Source organism: Haliotis cracherodii, unplaced genomic scaffold (genome assembly GCF_022045235.1).
Source record: "Haliotis cracherodii isolate W230 unplaced genomic scaffold, xgHalCrac1.p SCAF_16, whole genome shotgun sequence".
In the NCBI taxonomy this organism is placed as follows: Eukaryota; Metazoa; Mollusca; class Gastropoda; order Lepetellida; family Haliotidae; genus Haliotis; species Haliotis cracherodii.
Genome location: NW_027266271.1, coordinates 22,441,087 through 22,463,461, shown reverse-complemented (window position 1 = coordinate 22,463,461; position 22,375 = coordinate 22,441,087). Strand labels below are relative to the sequence as shown.

At 39.2% G+C, this 22,375-nt stretch overlaps 2 protein-coding genes across 2 annotated transcripts; both read right to left on the bottom strand.

Moving 5' to 3' along the window:
- LOC139463623 (uncharacterized) lies at nt 1-2,268 on the bottom strand. The gene is made up of 2 exons (XM_071244895.1): nt 2,245-2,268; nt 1-537 (listed from the first exon to the last, which is right to left on the bottom strand). Exons 1-2 carry the CDS (start codon nt 2,266-2,268, stop codon nt 1-3), a joined length of 561 nt encoding a protein of 186 aa, XP_071100996.1.
- A 2,156-nt stretch (nt 2,269-4,424) lies between these two features.
- Nucleotides 4,425-22,034, bottom strand: LOC139463482 (uncharacterized). The gene is made up of 4 exons (XM_071244753.1): nt 21,816-22,034; nt 8,318-8,489; nt 7,432-7,620; nt 4,425-4,657 (listed from the first exon to the last, which is right to left on the bottom strand). Exons 1-4 carry the CDS (start codon nt 21,915-21,917, stop codon nt 4,572-4,574), a joined length of 549 nt encoding a protein of 182 aa, XP_071100854.1. The 5' UTR covers nt 21,918-22,034; the 3' UTR covers nt 4,425-4,571.
- Nucleotides 22,035-22,375: the final 341 nt, after the last annotated feature.

Sequence of the window (22,375 nt, the reverse complement as noted above, 5' to 3'; positions counted from 1 at the left end):
TTATTTGCTTCTTCTTTGTTTCCTTGTTTTCCTTTTCCCTTGTTTCTGCCTTCTATATTGCCACGCTTCCTTGTTCTTTGTTGCCCAGTTTTCCTCGTTCTTTGTTGCCCAGTTTTCCTTGTTCTTTGTTGCCCAGTTTTCCTTGTTCTTTGTTGCCCAGTTTTCCTCGTTCTTTGTTGCCCAGTTTTCCTCGTTCTTTGTTGCCCAGTTTTCCTCGTTCTTTGTTGCCCAGTTTTCCTTGTTCTTTGTTGCCCAGTTTTCCTCGTTCTTTGTTGCCCAGTTTTCCTTGTTCTTTGTTGCCCAGTTTTCCTCGTTCTTTGTTGCCCAGTTTTCCTCGTTCTTTGTTGCCCAGTTTTCCTCGTTCTTTGTTGCCCAGTTTTCCTCGTTCTTTGTTGCCCAGTTTTCCTTGTTCTTTGTTGCCCAGTTTTCCTCGTTCTTTGTTTTCTTGTTCTTATTTCCTTCTTGTTGTCTCCTTGTTTTATCTCGTTTCCTTATCTCCGTGTTTCTTGTTTGTTCAAAAGATTTTTCACCAAGGCCCTAGTAAAGCTTTCATATATGACGCATCAGTGACCAAAATTATGTGGGATGCAATTCACTATTTTGACCACATGTTCCTGTGTTTGACTTGCTTATCATGTGTTTGTGACAGTGGCCACCGGTGGGACAGGATATGGTCAACTTTTCACGAACAACTAGTATAATCACGATTTAATAATGACTCATGAACGCATGCTCATAATGTGGTCGGAATCATACAATGGACTCTGCTTTTAGTAGAGACTTCTTAGGATTATGGAAGAGATTTTTCACTTTTACATATAGTTAATTTGCTTAATTTGTTTGCAAATACATTTTTTTTTTTATTATTATTATTATTATTATTATTATTATTATTATTATTATTATTATCATCATTATTATCATCATCATCATCATCATTATCATTATTATTACTGTTGTTGCTGTTGTTGTTGAAGTACAAGTTAAAGTGTTAATAGGTAAGGAATATTGTTTCGCCTCAAAGAAGCATTAAGTTTTGTCAATAATTTGAATGTAACAATCCTCTGTGAAATTATTACTAACAGTGTCAAACATTAAAATGGAGTTATTTCAAGATTCCGGCGTACAATAACGTGGGATATCGTGAGAAGCCAGCTGTCACGATCTGTCCGTCTGTCTAACGACTTGTTTGTCTAATATTCTCGATGTTTGCTGCTGTCAGAATGTTAATAGGCGCCATGCCACACTTGTACTGTATTAGAAGAAGTACGATGTTTGCACAAGGGAAGCAGAAACAACGAGAAATCGATTCTGGTTAAGTGTCCATATTTGCCACTCTACATTAACGGCGAATTAATGATATCTTGCAGGTATAGTTAACTGGCAGAGCATGCTGATATCAGTGGAGAAAAGATATTGAGAAGAATCGCTTTTTGATACATTTTTGTAATGAAACGTCTTATTTCTATACATGTTGTGCATGTTGTAAAACGTCTTACTCAGCAATATTCCAGCTTTATTACGGCAATCTGTTAGCAGTCGAATCTGAACCATACATTACCAGTGACTAAAGTGTCTTATTTGGGCCTGAGCCGGCGTGGTGGGGGAATCCCCGGGTTTGTGACCAATGGAATCTGTTTCGGCGGATAATCGAGACTGGTGTTTCTCTTGCGTTGACGTATTGTATTTATGGTTAAAGGCTGTTCAAAATGTTGTGGCGCAAACTGTTTGAATGGTGTTCATAGTGTTGTATTCATTTCTTGTAAAAAGGTCTATATTTCATAGTTAAGTGTTATACACTGCAGATTGTGTTCAGTAAACATGTAGGTGACGAGGTATACAGGATACAGGCTACTAAAGTCATAACATAATGATAAGTTCATTTTTAATTCATTCACTAATTCAATGCTCATGACGATACATCATTTTCCCCCTGGTGTTTGGATCAATGGGCACACAAGCTGTCGTACGAGGCACCATTTCAAAGACTCTTTCCAACGTGGACACCACATGAAACCTGTTTTGCAGTGATAATCGGGACAAAAGCCATAGAAAGGCTAGAGTCAAACTACTTAGCTCGGTCACCCATCCATATTGAGCTAATAGGAAAGGACAAATACTGGACCCCAGATACATACTTTAACTGGGTGGAAGTAAACAAGTGGCATTGATTTTATTTTGTTTTGTACATTATTTCAGTCACCTAACTTAATGTCAGATAAAACCGAGGTCGTAGATGGTTACCAGTAAGATAGAAGTGAGAGCCATGAGCGCTGACAAACCAAGGGTCATAAACAGGACAACTATTGGATTCGAACCCTCGTTTGGCGGATCATGGAAGGCTTATAACTGCATATAGAGACACCTTAGCCTACTGGGAACCCGTGCTTATCTGAAACTGCACGTGGCGGGATTTTATAGTGCCAGCCCAATGAGATTCTGTGCAGCATTTTTACAGTGACCATATATTAAGGCCTTTTGGTATAACGCGGCTGTGTATCGAATCAACGAGCTTCCGCTTTCAGAGCAAACACTCTATCTACTAGACCACGGAGAAACTGCATGTGTAGACATGAACAGAAAGAACAGAACACTCATAAGTTTGTACAATATTTATTATCGTACAAATTCATCATTTTGCATTTTTGTCTACAGTTAAAACTTGATATTTCTTAAATGTGCTTGTCATATGTTTCTGCACATATAATACATGTTTGATAAAAATATACGATCAGTTTGAAAAAGGTGTTTATCATGTAATAACAAATATATTTTCCTTCGACCAGACAAAGTTATTTAATATTTAATATTTTGAAATTCAATATATTTGTATCAGTGCTTCTCGTACAGTTTGTCCTCATATGTCATACATTTCTGAATGCTGTCCTTACACTTACACACACATATCTTTTTAAAGATATTTGTTTGCAACGAACACATAGATATGCGTAACCATGGCAGTTTGAAGGACAAGGAGAAGAGGGATGTTGCATCTTTATATAAGAGCGGATCCTTAATCAGTTTTCGCGTCCTTGGTTTTTATAGTTCAGTTTATCGCAAAGACACCTGATGATAAATCCCCTTCATAACATGTCCTTATCATCCTCCAAAAGTGAAAAAAAGTGTTTTTAAATAATAGCCATAATCACATAAATTATTGAGGCAAAGGTCCATATATCTACTCCATTGTAAGCTCAATTATTAGATTCATGTGAAACGATAACAGGAAAGATATATTTGTGCTGCATCTGCATGAATATAATTTTCTTTTCCTTTCATGTTTAGATGTATCATTTTGTCCACAGCAGGCAGTATTTATTAATCATGATCCTCAGTATTGATTGCTCTCACAAAACAAGGATACCAGGAATAAAACAATAATTAAAAGATATATTGATAAAAAAACGGCCTGATACTGGCCCAATATGGCATACTTTCAGTATTCCGAAGGTCCAAAGGTAATTTCCTGTAATAATCATTTTTGTATGCATAAGGTCAAAGCATTCAATTTTGATTGAGGTATTAATATCACGTTAATAATGATCTCATTGAATACCATCGAGAGAGGACTGCATGGTTGTTGTGTAAATACCAGATGGCTTTTAACGGCTGGTTCTAACCATTAAGCCATACTTGAATCTAATATATTGATGCCTCTTTATCTAAATAGCTGACAGCAGTACTATGTAAACAAAATGCAACCGATGTTTATACCTTAACTGTAAAAATGACATGAGAAAACGCATGATATTGCCAAATCGGAAAACAACGAGAGAGTAGTTCCTGTTCATTTACATAAATCAAGGAACGTTGGGGTCTTAGATTTTGATTTTTATGCTTATGAACGCGATGTGAAACAGGTTCTCTTTGAGTTCCTGATTTGGCAACAACATTTCTTGAGTATAGCGCAAACTATAATATATTTTCCTATCCGTCTGAAAAGCCTAATATCATTAAGAGAATGATTTTCATTTTTAAAGAATTATGCAACATCTTTTGCAATTTTATAGAAGAGGTAATTTATACGTGTGGGAAATCATTGACTTCAAGAAGATGATTACATGCCTAAAAATCAGAGTGTTAAACGTAACAATGGAAGATTTTATTTCATTACAAGTCCTTCCTGAACCTTTAACAATTCAAAGTCGATTTAAGCAATTAAGTTTATCTTGATTCCTTTAGATCCATAATCCATGGCATAGCGACAAAGAACCATTCAAAGTCGCGTGATAGTTCTTTTTGAATTGATTTGTCATCAAAGTCTCAAAGCAAGTCTCAAAGAGGGAGAGTCCAAAACATTTTCAAAAGCCGAATGCCCGGGTCTTCTTTCCACAAACTGGACTTAGTGCAGCGAGTCCCATGCTTAAGACGGTCACAACACTAAGGCCGCTTTGTGGAATGATGTTCCGAACAACACCCGCTTGGACACGTATGATCTTGTTATTTTTCTCGAGGTATCAGCTTGATAGGTATTTGCATTGCATATAGATGTTGGCCATGGTCCTCGGCATTGTGGGGCTTGCTCTGTTGGTTGGTTTCTGAGCCATGTTTAATTCCTGGTGACGGTTGATCTAGGGCACTTTGGAGAAACAGTGCTTGTAGATCTGTTTAGGAATAACAGTTTGAGCCTGTTTTTGTGCACGGAAAAGAACGTTGCCTGAAAAGAAAAAGAAATCAAATAAATGTACAAGAAATGTCACAATGAATATGTTACTATGTGCCAATACAGAATACAAAGATGTAACACTTTATGAAAAGTGCATCGACATACGAGGGTCGGTAGATAAATTCGAAGCTACACATTAAAGGAATAATAATGAACTCGTTTGTTGTGGACACATAAGATGTCAAAGAGTTATATCCACAAGTAATTGCGAAGCGAATTGTTTCGATTTGACTGTAAAATGAAGTAGCGGATTCATTGTAAAATCTATAAATATAAGCAGGGGCATGTGACTTTTAAAAATGGACAAACTTGAGGAACGTGCATCGATCAAATAGTTGCAGTATTGTCCACAACAAAAGATGTCACTATTATACGATTCCTTCTACATGTGAGGCTTAAAACACATCATTCAACCCTCGTAAGTCACACTTCATGGCCAAATAGCCTTTTTTTGATTTTGCCAATATGAGCAGCAATCTCGATTCATATGCTTAAAGAAACAGATCAGCATTGATGGGAGCACAATTGGTAACAATGTGAATGTCTACTTCTTGCTTAAATGTCCTATCCTCATATTTCACATAGCTAGTTAACGATGTGGATATTTGCTTTCGTTTTAGACAAAATTGTCATAAACTTTAAAGACAGTTATAAGCAAGATACTTTTAAAATAAATAGTACAATACATCAAAATATAAAACAAAGCGATGTCCAAAGGTACAATAAACCAATAGGTGAGGTGAAATGGGCATATAGCGACGTGCATGTGCGTGCGTGCGTGCGTGTGTTTGTACTAGTCCGGACTTATCTCGATTTTATAATGCTAGCCCCAAAGAAATACCACGCTGCAGTTGAACATGAATACCCCACGCAGACACATACTGACATCGAGCCGACCAGCCCTGGTTTTAACCCCTTAATGCCGAGCGCCAGACAGAGTAGAACCCCGACCTTCCGGACGGACGCCCTCCCACCAGACCGCGGACACGGTCTCAATGTACTAATAAATATACCGAAGGTGTCTTCTACTTACATACTATAAAGTACAAATAAACAAATACTGGCATTAATACATATAATACAATGCATCAAATAATGACATTTACCTAATGTACAATGTATTGATTTACATATTAATATAGTTATATCAATTATTTGGTATTTAACACATGCCGCCGCAGGAGATATCACATATGTGATCAAATGATAGCTCTCGATGCATTATTGCTGATACCTATTGATCAACAAACTTGAACATTAGCTTCAGGTTTAAATGTGATTCTATATTTTGAAAAAGATTTTGTTAAAAATATATCGCACTTTCGTTGCAACATGATGTTTCTTTCAAATAATGACGTAATGAAGAAAACACTGGCGGTATTTTAGATTAAAAGCTTGACCAATTAACTTACTGAGATAATTCGTTCAACTTAGCGTTTTTTAAATTATGAACACACGCGAATACAACATATAAGTCAAGTTCCATGTACCAAGTAACCATCAATTTCTTCTACAAATTATTTGGGGGCACGGGTGGCCCAGTCGTCTAAGGCGCCGCGATTCGCTGTACAGAGATGCGTCCCTTGGGAACGCCAGAAACCTTTGATTGTGGTTTCCAATCCCGGTTCGCCCCAATTATGTTTCTAAGTTTGTCAGCATCATACCCCTGCTCGTGGATTTCACCGAAGTGGTAAACGTCTGAGACATGCATCACTTCGGGCTTTCCTCCCACATTAAGCTGACACGACGCGATATAACTGGAATACAGTTAAAAGCGGCGTTAAAACACACTTCACTCACTCACTCACTCGGAGTCAACTATTGGTCTGATGGCGAAACCGACAGATATATCAAAGTTTCGTCTGTTAAGCGGCCAGGCAAATGCAAACCAGTGGCAAATGGCATGACCATGTCGTTGGCCTGATTGGTTACGACGATACGCTACCAGTCTTATCATCCATTGTTACCATGAGATGCCTCTCATGGGAAGCATTGGTAATGGAGTCCCACAGCCCACGGGTTGTATATGACATGAGTTATGATTTTATTTTTGAATGCCGCCTGAGCTTCGGCCAGTATTTCAGTTATATCATGGCTTGACAGCTGATATATAGAAGACCCCTGAAGATGCGGGGTAGAATAGGACTTCAGCAACCCATGCTTGCCGTAAGAGGCGACTTTGCTTGTCGTAAGAGGCGACTAACCGGATCGGATGGTCAGGCTCGCTGACTTGGTTGATGCATGTCATCGATCCCAATTTCGTGGATCAATGCTCATAATGTCAACCACTGGATTGTCTGGTCCAGACTCGATTATCTACAGACCGCCGTCACATACATGGAACATTACTGAGTTCGGTAAACAACAAAGAAAGAAAGAAAGAAAGATGTTTTGTAGAAAGCTGAAGTGATGGAGGCCACAGGCCTTTATCATTTTGGCCAATCCCATGAGTACAGAGACTGTAATCAGGTCGATCATAGGATTCGAGCCAGATCTCGAATTAAATTAACTCAGACCATTAGACTACTTGTGCCCCCACATTATTTGTAAGCTGTCAGAAAATGTTATGCACGGGTTGAGAGCACCATCGTCAATTGAGACAGAAGCAGTGGCGTTGAATCAGAACGTGATCAAAATAATAATGTTTTTGTGGTTGTTGTGCATACTCTCGAAGAATGAATCAAAATGTCAAGTTGTTTCAGTTTTTGGGGACATTAAGTTCGACAGGAGGCAAAGAAGCAGAACTGAAATGCTTGTAAACTCACAGAGTTGCGATTTTCGGCTTTTTAAGTTGCTGTGTGTGTTACTTCGTTTGCTGAAGGCGTGTTCACACGCCATCACACAGTCCCGGTACTCTCGAATCATTCGAACCAGATTGTCTCTAAGAGGGGATAACCGCTGATTGTTCCCAGATGCAGATATCAAGTACTGGATAAATTCGTTAAAGTTTAATGCTGTAACAAACATAAAATCAATCCATTAGTTCAATAAAATAGAATAAACTCTGATCGCAAGTGGGCATTATCAAAAATAATGAATAGTTGGGATATATAAAAATCGTTGACTTTTAATTGACCCTAGGTAGTATACAGGTATGTTAAAACGAATGCTAATAAGATCCTCAATTATCTCGGGTATTATATCCCCATTCTATTATGATCCATAACCTGGACCATTCGTTTTCTTTTGAGACCGATTCAAATTATTGGATGCACTCAGCAATATCCCAGCTATATGACGGCGGTCTGTAAATAATCGAGTCTGGACCAGACAGTCCAGTGATTGGTATCATGAGCATCGATCCACGAAACTGGGATACGATGACATGCATCAACCAAGTCAGCGAGCCTGATACCGTTAGTCGCCTCTTACAACAAGCATAATCGCCTTTTACAAGCATGGGTTGCTGAAGACCTTTTCTAGCCGTCCAATCGATTTTTTTTCTGCTAGTTTAGTCATACTAGAATTGGAGATGATGACATCACTTCAGGAACGAGAGTTTGGGGCGCATGGGTCCAACCAAATTATTAACAGGATGGCGATATGATATACTGGATGGCCTAAATATGTACGAATCGAAAGTCAATAAGAATTATGTGTCAGTTCTTATGTTGTTAAATGCATTTACAGATTACTGTTTGGTTTACTTACTTTGTCCCCTGAATGAGTTGGACCAAATTCCTTTAATTCTATGGAGGTTTGGATTAGCCTTCTCGCATCTCTCATCACAAAAACCTGAAGTTGGGACGGTCAGCATTAGCAAACATGTCGTTATGAGGAGAAACACGTGTTGCACACCATGCACGTGCTTTGTAGGCATCCCCTGAAAGAAGAGATGAATAATTATTTGTTTGGGGTTGTAAATAATATGGACCAGACAATCCACTGATTGATATCATGAGCATCGATCCACGCAATTGGGATCGATGACATGCATCAGCCAAGTCAGCGAGTCTGACCACCCGATCCCGTTAGTCGCCTCTTACGACAAGCATACAAAGATGATATCATATGGATGGTAAATATGTTAACGTTTCGTTGTTGTATAATGTCGGCTAGTACGACTAAATTAGTTTTACTCAAACAGTTCTTGATATTTTCCAGGACACAAATTTTACTGATGCCATAAATATATTTATATCTGGACCTAGCTATGATATCAAAGTCGGCATCGCATAGCCACTAACTGAAGTAGAAGCGTCAGTGACAAATTACAAGTTCAGAGGCATAATTGTTCATAATTGATATCTAAGATATATCCTACCCTGAGGCATGAAGTTCTAATGGATATCTGAGGATTCTGTTAGATTTACGACTTAACTATTTATTGCAAGCTAATGGTACATTTTCGTTTCTTTGGTTGTTTAACGCCGCACTAAGCAATATTCCTGTTATATGACGGCGGTCTGTTAATAATCGAGTCTGACCAGACAATCCAGTGAATGATATGCGCATAGATATGCGCAATTGGGATACGATGACATGCATCAACCCGATCCCGTTAGTCACCTCTTTTAAGGCACGCATGGGTTGCTGAAGACCTATTACACCCCGGATCGTCACGGAACATAGGAGTAGTCGTAGAATAGTAGTAGTAGTAGTAGTAGTAGTAGTAGTAGTAGTAGTAGTAGTAGTTATAACAGTCAACGATACCCGGTTTATTGAACCAAAATGCAACGTTCTCGCGGAGAATACCCCCAGAAATCATGTCAGCATGATTTTGTCTCCCATACTGTTAGGTAATGCATGATAATGGCACGCAAATGACAAGCAATAGACATGATTAGATGGGGAAATCAAGTCGACAGGTTGCCAACAATATCAACACAAGTATTTATTTGATTTCAGGGTTTGGAATTTCCATACCAAACCGATGATGTGAAACACGACGGACGAATCAAATCCTCCTACACATTATATACTTACCGCCAAAAGAAACGCGAACCATAGAAACACGTAGATAAGTATGTACCTTAATAAGAAATGTTTCCAATGTGTACCGATTAATGACAAAACTAAATGTTAGTCAAATGTTACCACAGAGTGTTTTTATTCTTATCACCATATGCTGCACATGATTTCCAAACATTACAAGCTAATCCTGCACAAGTCAAATGGTGCATCTCGAGTCATGGATCTATGACATCACGTGATGCGGTCATGAGCATCGGTTCACACAACATGTAACAGTATTTTCGTTTGTTGATCGAACCAATCTAATATCTCTTGAATATGAGTAAGTCTTCATATATTACAAACATGTATGGTACTCTCGTCCCTTGTAGTGGTGAGTATACAATAAAGCAATAACACGAATCAATGCTTACTCCCCTTGCACCTAAATCGAGACACGTGAAGATCCGGTGAAGAATAGGTCTTGCCATAAAAGGCGACAATGCTTGTCTGGAGACGACTAGCGGGATCGGGTGGTAAGGCTCACTGACTTGGTTGATGCATGTCATCATATCCCAACTGCGTGGACCGATGCTCATGATATCAATCACTGGATTGTCTTGTCCAGACTCGATTATTTACAGACCGCCGCCATATAGCTGGAATATGTGCGGCATTAAACAACATACAAACAAACAAACCTCAATCGAATCGACGTGCACAGAAAAGGCAGTTATAAAGAAAAGCAACCTGCTGAAAAATGGACATAGAACACCCTGGGGGTGTAATTGAGAGTTACCCGCCCTTGGACGAAGACGCGTCCCGACATCTTGTCACCTCCAGGGAAAGAATAATGGAGAACAATGAAGCCAAACAATAGCAATTCGTTTTCAAAGGTATTGCTTTTCAACAAATGAAGCACCTACACAACCAATCCTAACAAATCATACATTATATTGCTGTTTGCGACATTGGCATTGATAGTAGTAGCTACAATGGCCCAGTTAATCGGTGAAGCAGGTAGTTTTGTCGAAGTAGTTATGTTACAAAGAATGTAACCGAACTTAAAGACGGAGACTGTGAACCTTCCTCAGAGAAAAAAAATTAGATTTAATGGCACTGAAGCGGTGGAACATTCTTCAACAAATGTACCTGGGGCCAGTCTAAATATTTGCGGGATCTATGAGGCAAGTAATGCGAATATTCTCGCTGCAGTTAACCAAATGAAAATATTCTGTTTTCAAGATAGACTGATAGAAAATGTAGTCAGGGCAGTTCGCAAGCCCGCGGCTGCCCCATGAAATGAAGCTGTGGCCCTGAAACGTGATACGAGTGAGTGAGTGAGTGAGTATGGTTTTACGCCGCCTTTAGCAATATTCCAGCAATATCACGGCGGGGGACACCAGAAATGGGTTTCACACATTGTACATTGAACGCTTTAACCACTAGGCCACACACACACACACACACACACACACACACACACACACACACACACCCTCTGAAACGTGATACAGGTAGCAATATTAGTTAATAAGATTTAAAATTATTGACAATGAACAACATGCATCTCAGTAATTATTCGGAACATGTCAGTAGATGCACGTGAAGTCAGCAATCCGATTGTTACATGTCAACTTGTAAACAAACCTTACAAGGATTGATTAAAATTGACAACAGTGCATTCAACCTGCACAGAGCGGAAGAAGCGGAACGATGACAAACTTGGCGCTGTCGTCAGGCCAGAATCACACAACTAACAGAAACAACAATTGCAAAACAAGAATTTGAAAAATAATGAAGCGTATATTGACGCTGCCTTGTCACAAGAGGAACTTATCTCCAGATCAAACATGCGGACAGTATGAACGAGTTCAGACAAGGAAAAATGCTTCATTTTCATGGCAACGGATTAGTGAACTCTTGCGGGTGGTCTATAAGAAATTCTAATAACACACTCTTCAGGGAGTCCATATCAAAGGAACTCAATTTTGATATTTTTGGTGTATGCGAAACATGTTTAAAATATGGTGACGGTGTTTCAGTTGATGGTTATAAATAGTATGGCAGCAACCGCCATACAGTCATGCCATCCCAGGGCCACAACGGGAAACAGTTGGTTCTATTTTTAAAGACAGCTTTTTGAGAAATTTAGTGTTGACATTTTAGTTTTGTGTGTGTGCTCTGCTCCAAAACCGCTACAAATGCAGATAATTCTGAAACGTATTATGTATACCACAGCGTCGAAGAAATCACATACATTTGTAGGGATTTCAATGCTCGCGTTGGAGCCGGGAAAGACGATATAAGGAGTTGGCAACTCAAGAATGGTTGCTTGGTGGTTGGTCCCGTGAATATCCGGGTTAAAATAGGTCTTCAACAACCCATGCGACTATGCTTGTCGTAAGAGGCGACTAACGGGATTTGAGTGGTCGGACTCTCTGACTTGGTTGATGTATGTCATCGTATCCCAATTGCGTCGATCGATGCTCATGGTGTTAATCACTGGATTGTCAAGTCCAGACTCGATTATTTACAGACCGCCGTCATATAGCTGACATATTGCTGAGTGCGGCGTTAAACAACAAACAAACAAAGCTAAGTGGGTAACTACATTGTAACAGCTCACGAAAACATTAAAGTTATTAAAATGTCATAACTTATTAACGGATGTAATGTGTCTGATGTTGTACCAGACAATTCTTATAATCTTTACCTGCACCGATGTCCAGCAAAGTTTTAATGATCATGTTTGTGGCAGCGGTTAAAGAGTACAAGCGTTATGATCAAGCTAAAGTCCAAGGTGGTCTTCTCGTGAATGAAGATACTATGGCACGATTGAATGACGTGAGGTGAGGTGAAATGGGGTTTAACGTCGCGTCCAAGATTATTGCACTTATATAGCGACGTGCATGTACGTGTGTGTGTTTGTGTGGCTGCTTGTACTAGTCCGGACTGATGTCGATTGATAGTGCTAACTCACTGAGATACCATGCCGCAGTTTAACATGAATACCCCACTCAGACACAGTATACTGACTCCGAGTCGACCAGTCCTTGTTTTAGCCCCTTAATGCCGAGCGCGAGACAGGGTAACAACAAGTACCATCTTTTAACGTCTTTTGGTGTGACGCGGCCGGGGATCGAACCCCGGACCTTCCGCTCTCCGGGCGGACGCTCTACCACTAGACCACGGAGGCGGTCTCACGATTGAATGAAACCATTTGTAGGATTTGAGCTATACTTGAATATACACCATGATGTGAACGCTGCATCTGATGACTTTTTGAACTGAATGTATCCTGAACTTAAATTGATTAAATTGGTGAAGTACTTCACACAAGCCAGCTTGTGAAAAAGGTAAATCAATGTATACACCAAGTTGATGTGAAGTCTTACATATTCAATGGAAAACTGTTTCTACTGCGGAACGTGTATGGTTAAATTTGATGCCGCCTTTTAGAACGAAGACACTAAAGAGTGTATACCTTTTAGAACGCAAGTCTTTTTATAACATGCTGCGGTCACGTAAAGATTCTCGAAAATTTTGGAAGGTTATCCAGAGGATATGTACAGCGAATGACAGGCATAGTTCCAATACTTGGAAGTCATAATTTAGAATGGGGCTATTTTTATTAAAGAATAGAGTGCTAAGAAATGGCGCTTCCATTTTCTTCGGGTGTGGGAAAAAAAACCTTCAAATTTGACAGTGGTAAAAATGTGTTGGTACTCTAGTTAGGAAACAAAGAACTGAAATTGCCCATTATTGGAAGAAACTTTGTACAAAATTGGTCGTCTAAATTTACAAAATCATAGAACCGTACAGTGTAAAATATTTTAATGAATTACAGCTAGATATTCTTAATGTTTCACGTACAGGTTTTGAATATGTGTAAAGTAGACTTGTTAGTGTAGATAAGAAGAGACGGCTTGGAAAAAATGGAATGACAAGCGGATATTCAATGTTAATAAAATATTTTATAAAGGACATATTGATTGTTAAAGTCATTGAGTGTTTCGCATTATGTTGGTAATATTATGGACAGGTCGCACGCTGTAGTCTTGAAAAATTTAGATGTGGCACACTACCTATTTAAATTGAACTCGGTCGTTTCTCAAAGCATGGAACTCTTCTAGCAAATCGTGCATGTAAAAGCTATAATGCTCACAAAATTGGAGACAAAGTGCATTTTCGGATAACATGCAATCGTTATTTGGGCTTTGGAACCGTGCTCGTCCATTAAATCTAAACTTCATAACTTTATCTCCTATAGAACACGCTATAGTCATTATGCAGTGTGGTTCTGTAGCTGACCCGTGAAGATGCTGTGTAGAATAGGTCATGCTTGCTGTAAAAGGCGACTAGGTTTGTAGTAAGAGGCGACTTACGGGATCGGGTGGTCAGGCTCGCTTACTTGGTTGATGCATGTCATCGATCCCCATTGCGTGGATCGATGCTCATGGTATCAATCACTGGATTGTCTGGTCCAGACTCGATTGTTTACACAGACCGCCGTCATATAGCTGGAATATTGCTGAGTGCGGCGTCATCAACATGATCAAGCGAAGACTTTTAGGACCGCAAATAATGGCTAAACTATATTGCCTTTTAACATCTCATGTATGTTCAATTAGAATATTTTAAATGCATGCAGTGTATGCGGCTCGGGGGAAGCGCCAGTCTTTCATGTGACTATGGTTAGCCTCTCATGCCATGACAGATTGACAATGGTCATATGACGGAGCCGGGTGTTTGTTGGCTTTTTGTTGTAGTAACATCATGTATACAGGTCATATGTCATTGCTTTTTAGCAACTAAAAAGTGCGTCTATTATTTTTTTACCGTAACACAGTTATTAATGTCTTGTGGGCTCCAGTCGGTTGGGCGATGTATACTATTGTATTGTGATATTCTGTCTATTTTGACATGTTTACACCGATGGACACTTGAATAAAATATTTTTCTTCTTCTGTAATACTGATTCCTCTGATAATACTGTTTTACCACTAAACACGATTACATTTCTACGCAGGATCCCCCAAACTGCCTGTTACGAATATAGAATGTCCTTGTAATATTGGTTTTTGCCTCTGAGGACTATACTAGGGCGTCTGATTGGCGTTTCTTAGCAGTAGGTCCCTTTAAATACTTCTTGCCATCACTAAGAAACACATTCTTTGTGTGAGCGGCGGGTTCCACCTGTAAAGCAGGACATGCTTTCCCTTTCACGAATGTTAATGATAAACTCAAATGATTGTCATCACTATTTTGCTGTTACCGCCCATCAGAATTAGTTGACAGATACCTCTAACAAACCTACTACGGTACTTCTCCTTGTCAACACTTTGGAAGATATTGATCTCTAAGATACATATAGTCCTCTAACTTTGACATCTTTAACTTTGACATCTTAAATTGTATACCCCCTAAATAGTGGGTTTTTTTAACCACAGAAGAATATCTACCCTCTAATGCTGTTTGTCTCCACAAACGAATATATTCCTAACATTATTTTGTAATGTACCTGTAAGGTATATCCTCTTATACTCGTTTTCAGAACTAAGGAACATGTACTCCTTGTCACTTTCCGGTGTAGAATGGGTCTTCGGCAACGAGTCTTCGATTATTTACAGACCGCCGTCATAAAGCTGGAATATTGCTGAGTGCGGCGTTAAACAACCAACCAACCAACCATCCTTGTCAGTTATTGATGTGTGATTTCTATTAACGGGTGTGACGTGCCGTGATATAACTGGAATACTGTTCCAAAGTGGCGTTAACCCGAACTCACTCACTTATGGGTGTGACCTCTTAGGGATATACTATTTATGTGATATTTCTATTTTTTTATGCAACCTCTTGGGGGTATCTGAGAGCGAGTGAGTGAGTGAGTGAGTTTTACGCCTCTTTTAGCAATATTCCAGCAATATCACGGGGGGCACCAGAAATGGGCTTCACTCCTTGTACCCATGTCGGAATCGAACCCGGTTCTTCGGGGTGACGAGCGAAAGCTTTAACCACTAGGCTACACAACTGCACCGGATATCTGAGAACTCGGGTTAAGTCCCTTGAGTAAATGTTTCCTATGTACATGTGGGTGGGGATGGGTGAGTATGGTTTTACGCCGCTTTTAGTAATATTCCAGCAATATCACGGCGGGGGACACCAGAAATGGGCTTCACACATGTACCCATGTCGGGAATCGAACCCGGGTCTTCGGCGTGACGAGCGAACGCTTTAACCACTAGGCTACCCGACCGCCCCCTATGTACATGTAACCGAATGGTAATACACTGATAGGTAAAATCGAATACGAAATGTTAAGTTGGTTCCTCAAAAACTTTTATCTTCACATGTCTGCTTTATTTCCCTCATTTTACTGTTTATCAAGGTGCCCATCAATCAGTGATATGATACATTTGATACATCATGCCTAATGGAAAATGTTATGATGAATGTGTTGAATTGATGGCCTCAACATGTTTCTATGGAAGATAGATATCAGACTGTCATTCTTGTGTACGAACCATAACATGCAAGTCTCAGGTAACAGGCTATCGCATGTCTGTTTGTATCCATAAGCATCAGTCATCTATTTTGACCTTGCAAAATGGCGCGTTATCTCATTGTCGCCCTTTGGTAGCAAACAAAAGTATTTTTGAAAGGGCGACAATTGGTCAAAATGTCGCGTCTCATTGTCGCGTTTTGATTAATTGTGACACTTTTTGCTTGTAAAGACGACAATGTCCCTTCTGGAATTGCAGGTCATGCGTGTAAACATTTTAATTTTAGAGAGATGAACAAATAAAATATTCTTATAGTGTACAAAAGCTTGTTTTAAGGAGAAAGCAACTATTGTGTGCTGCATGGTAGACACCACTATTAATATTTGTCCATTTTGACATGATAAGCATTCGATGACCGGACATTTCATTTAGTATTGATTAAAACTGAAAAACACCCGCAAACCTGAAACACGTCCTTTCAAGATACAAACAGTTAGGTAGCGCGTAATTCTAGGATGACTTCATGATACAAATGTTTCCGTGAAAACTGCATTCGTTTGCTCGGCAGAGTGTGAAAAAAACTCTGAAGTCTTTCATGATATATATTTGATAAAACGTAACATTTATTTAGTTATTTTTAAAAAAATTGGGATTAAGAAAAAAGACTTGTCAAGAAAAGTATTCACACGCAATAAAACTATTTACGGGATCCAATCCCAATCAAAACCATATTTCAATCAATCACATTGCAGCACTGTAACCTAGGTGATATGAAGGCAATTTACAACGTGTATTACAAACTCCTTATGTAACCCTCATCTTGAGATGAAGCCAAGGTTATGCGTTTATGCGAAATTAAGAACGACAATTCCATTTGGGTAATTATGTTCGTATATCGGTTACATGAAACAAAAGGTTACCGACAAATATATAGACTATATACAATAATGACACCAGTGATCGTGAATCGAATTAGTTTGGCCTGTCCTTGAGGTATCATATGTCGTGTTTTAGGGTCAAGGTAGTTCACGCCTACGACGTGAGTGAGTTCGGTTTAACGCCGCTTTGAACAATACTTCAGTCATATCATGTGTGCTTGGTTTGTATATTGGTTTGTATATTGCTTTCAAATTCGTTTATCGCATCGGTAACACTAGCCATCTTATGATGCCAAGTATAACTATGCAGACGCATTGCGAGACAGACCCGTGAAGATACGAGGAAGAATATGTCTTCAGCAACCCATGCTTGCCGTAAGGGGCGACTATCCTTGCCGTAAGATGCGACTATCCTTGCCGTAAGAGGCGAGTATCCTTGCCGTAAGGGGCGACTATCCTTGCCGTAAGAGGCGACTATCCTTGCCGTGAGAGGCGAATATTCTTGCCGTAAGGGGCGACTATCCTTACCGTAAGAGGCGACTATTCTTGCCGTAAGAGGCGACTATCCTTGTCGTAAGAGGCGACTAACGGGATCACCAAAGTGGTAATCGTCAAAGAACTACCCTCCAGGCCTTCATCCGATATCAAGGTGACGTGTAGTGATGTAATTAGAAAACTGTTCACTCCTTCTCATATAGCAAAGGCTGACGACACCTTTAAAGCTGTATTACAAATTGTAATGTGAAAGGTATCACCTAAGGCATTGTTTTATGTGTCCGTTTGCTCTATATTAAGAACTTTAATCAAGAGTAACTGCAACAGAACTCACGTAGTGGTCATTTTACCATTATTCATTGACAATCGTGTGTCATTACCTGACCGGCTTCGGGCTTTACTTATCTGATGTAACTGAAATATCATTCAAACCGGTGTTAAACCATACGGATTTGCTCACGTGTGTGCTGGGTATAACGAAATGAAACATGTTATTATGACATAACTTAAGACAGAACAGAAAGGTCATCACAGATCACACCTAATGCAGAAATATGAATAAAATGTTTTATTCATCCTCGATTGCATATCGTATAATATGCTTATTTTATTATGATAAATACCCTGGCCCCATCCGCCAACATGACTTCCATTTGAGCACAATTGAAACGAACAACGCTAAAAATAGCCGCCCTATCAAACAACTTTCATGAGCGAGCGAAACTGTGCAAAATATTATATGGGTGATAATAATTATGTAACATACAGGCGGTCTTACTTGAACATGTTTTCAAAACAGCTATACGAAAATAGGTAAAGTATTTTTTAAATATTATATACGTTTTAAATGGCCATTGTGATACAGGTGTACATACATCTGCGGAGGACGAATTTTAAATGAATCGAAAGGTCGATCTCATTGACTTGAATGTCATCGTACCCTGATAGCGTGGAATGATGCATAGAATATTTATGGTTTGCAGGTCCAGCCTCGATAAGTTACAGGCCGCCGTCATTTCGTTGTGTACATGTGACTCGTACAGACTACTCCTTAAAGAACAACCCGTAAGAAATTCGAATCAATGTTTATCCCCAGTTTGAAGTTATGTTGAAACGACGTGCTCATTTGGACGTAGATATGAACTATCTTACTTTTGAAGGACATTTCAACTTTATGTTTGTTTACTGGCTTTTTATGTCTTAATAGGTCTTCAGCAACCCACGCTTGCCGTAAAAGGCGACTAAGCTTGTCCTAAGAGGCGACTAAGGGGAGCAGGTGATCAGGCCCGCTGATTTGATTCAAGCATGTCATCGATCCCAATTGGGTGGATCGATTCTTATGACATCAATCACTGGATTATCTGGTCCAGACTCGATTATGTACAGACCGCCGTCATATACCTGGAATATTGCTGAGTGCGGTGTTAAACAACAAACAAACAAACAAACAAATAAAAGAAATTCTGTGTCCAATCGTAGTCTCAGCATACTATCGTTTGTTAATGGAATATTTTGAACCTGGTTTGGGATATCGTTTGAAATGTTCATGTAAACATTAAGCGTCAACGCTAGAGAATAATCAGTCACAATTATCTGCCGAAACAGATTCCATTGGGCGTAAAAGCAGTGACAAATATATGAAAGGATCACTTGGGATAAATGATGACACCAGGTGTTCGCGAAAAGTGTGTTGACAGTGAGCGTAGTGAGCATATCACTTTACGCATCTTATGCAAGCACGACACCAATATGAATATCATAAGTCACTTTAACTGTCCGTGGTTCAAAAAGAATCCCTTGTAAATACGTCTTTGAAGATTACATTCTGGTTGAGTTAAGTTGCCATGAGTGAACGTAACCTTTCATCACCCTAAGATCGAACAATGGATAGTCGATTTCTGTTGGCTTTGAACCACCCACAAGTTAAATTGCCAACCTTTCATAATAGTCATGAGCCCATTGGTGCGACAATGAAGGTCTCTCTCTCGGTACTTGGCAAAGCTATATATCGCACCAGTGAGGCCTTGCGGAAGAATTTGGATTCATTGTAAGAACTTTTTTTGAGCTTTTCAGTCTGTATTTCTCTGGGCCGGATTCGTTCACAATCATTTGAACCATCTTAGCACTTTTCTTAAATAAGATTATGAAACGTCCCCGTAATTCAATAGTGATATGTTGCTTTTAAATGACAACTGAATTCACGGCTGGTTTATTGAGGCCACTACCAATTGCGCTAAGGAAATCTCTATAGGTCGTGCTAAAGTAGTCCAGCACTCAGCACTAACCAGAGAGTCTTTGGAACAGAATCTAGTATTTCCTTAAATCAATTGCCTCCAGATTGTCTCTTTAACAGAAAGTGGACCAACGACGTAGAATTGGTGAACGTTGCGAAGGTATTACTGACACCAAAATGTCGCGTCCTATCACAAAACCATATTTCCCTCAAAAGGAAATTTTCCACCTGACTGATTATAACTGATAGGTGCACATAGGAGATGTGCTTGTCGTAAGAGCCGACTAAGGGGATCGGGATGTCAGGCTCGCTGACGTGGTTGATGCATGCCATCATATCCCAATTGCATGGATCGTTGTCATGATGTCAATCACTGGTTTATCTTGTCAAGACTCGATAATTTACCGACCCCCACCATACAGTTGCAAAAATATTGCTGAGTGAGACGTTAAACAGCAAACGTAAAAACAAAAGACACTTGATATTATCTGACATGCATATCATATTAGGGTAACGAGAAATAAGTAAATTATAAAGCCTCCTTCATTGATTATAATCTATGCGCTGCACATGGCCCATGTTTTCATTTGTTTTGTTCATAAGATTCAGAGTGACAAAAAACTCTCAAGAAGGATGTGTGACAAGAGGGATAACTTCAACTTTCCAATAGCCAACATTTCTTCATGTCGAGCAATATTCCAGAAGCTCCAGCTCTGGGTGTTACATTCCCCAACGTTTGAGATACAATCGAACATGCTCTTTCCACCAAGATTTCAAAGAGCGTCATACATCCCTTGCTAAGAAGCTGTTTTATCATTGTTACAACATTCAATGCCTCAGTAAAGCTTCAAAAGGTTTTATGGTAGACATGTGGCGGACATATCCAAATGTGACGCATCAATGGCAAAAATGATGTCCGATGCAGTTCCCTATATTGACTTGTACCATATGTTCCCGTGTTTCTTCAGGTGAACACTTGATATGCCTTTGCATGTGTTTGTGACAGGTGCCACCCCTGGGGCAGGGGACGCTTACCTTTTAGCGAACACCTGTTATCATTACTATTTCATAGTGATTCATATGTCGCTTTATTTATATTATTATTTTAGAAGCTTGAAAAACAAAAGTTCATGAAACCTTTCCTGGAGGGTTAATGACTTCTTTATTGTTTGCAAAGACCTTTCAGGGCTACCTTTACACTTTCAGCCATCTGATGAAAGACCGGAAACCCATTGAGATAAATGTTTCTATTGATTTCTATAAGATTTCTATTGAAAATGGAAAGGGTTGTATCGCTTTTATTTAATTCCGTTTCCAATGTACCATGGTTCAAAAGCTTTTTTCATCAGGGGCTCATTTGTCAAATATGTAGGACTTTCAAAAGATCTTGTAGAACGTTTTCGGTACATGAAGCTCCCTAGGATATAACAACAGAAAAGAAAAAGTTGAAAGCAATCAAATAACATACGTAAGGCCCTTGTTGCACCTTAGAGATAAATATAGAGCATTAGATTGGTGTGGGTAGAAAGCAACTATTGTAATTTCTTGGTAATTGTAGCTTATTGTGTTTTGAGCCGGAAATTAAACCAACGGTAATACAAAACGACTGTGCACAATCGGTGGGTTCTTTTGAAAGCTTGACATAAAGACCAATTGAATTGTCAATATTGTTATTTTCAATTAGCGACTCAATACTTTTGAAAGCGTTATGTTATTTTTAGGTCTTCTCCTCTACTACATATTCATGTGACTACATGTTTGTCCAGAAAAAGATATATACGATGACTATTATGTGGGTAAATCGAACATAATTCAAGGAAACATATGACACCACTTTTATTCTTACATGCAGGCAGTAACATAATACAAATTTGACAATACTGTAGCTTGTTGTAAAAAGAGGTGACAAAACTTTATTTTAAGTCGGCAAATTAGGATGATATTGCTGCATCTATTGAATAAACAATCAGTTTATATTTTAAATACATATTGCTGCCAATAACTGGTCAAGGCAATATAGGCAATAACAGGGATCAAACACAACAACATCAGCATACAAATGCATAATTTCTTTGTTATTTCGCATGAATTCTACAACTGGTGAAGAAGGGTTTGAATGATAGGTATATAAAAAGAGTACCAACCGTGAATCCACGAAGCGACGAAGAAGGCACTATCGGTGTTATAAAGTTGTTCATTGTGACCAAAGGCACTGAGAGAGTTGATCTATACCCCCGGGGAGACATGGCTTTACTCAGTGAAACCGTCTAGCACTAACTTGAGTCTCCTACTGACAAATGGACCTGTACGATAGCTCGGCGGTGATCTATTTCCTTCCCACACTATCGTGCTTGTCTCTGCATGTATTTACTCGATAGCAGATTATCCCAAGGAATACTTTTCCAGGATTTTCAGCTCCGTCATTAATCACAGCTTCAGGGATGTCGAAGGATGAAGATTTTCACGAGCACAATGTCAGTAACGGTCTGAGATGAAAAAGAAATAATTGATTTTAGTGTTTGATCCAAACATAGTGTGGACAGTTTAACCCTGTATGTTGTCCTCGACCTAATCCAGAAAGTTCATTGTTACATTTATTAAATGTTCAATACATCAATAAATATGGGTATACTGACACCCACGCGGCATACCACTAGGTGCCAATGAGTAATTATCAATGCTACATACATGGTAGGAGAGAATG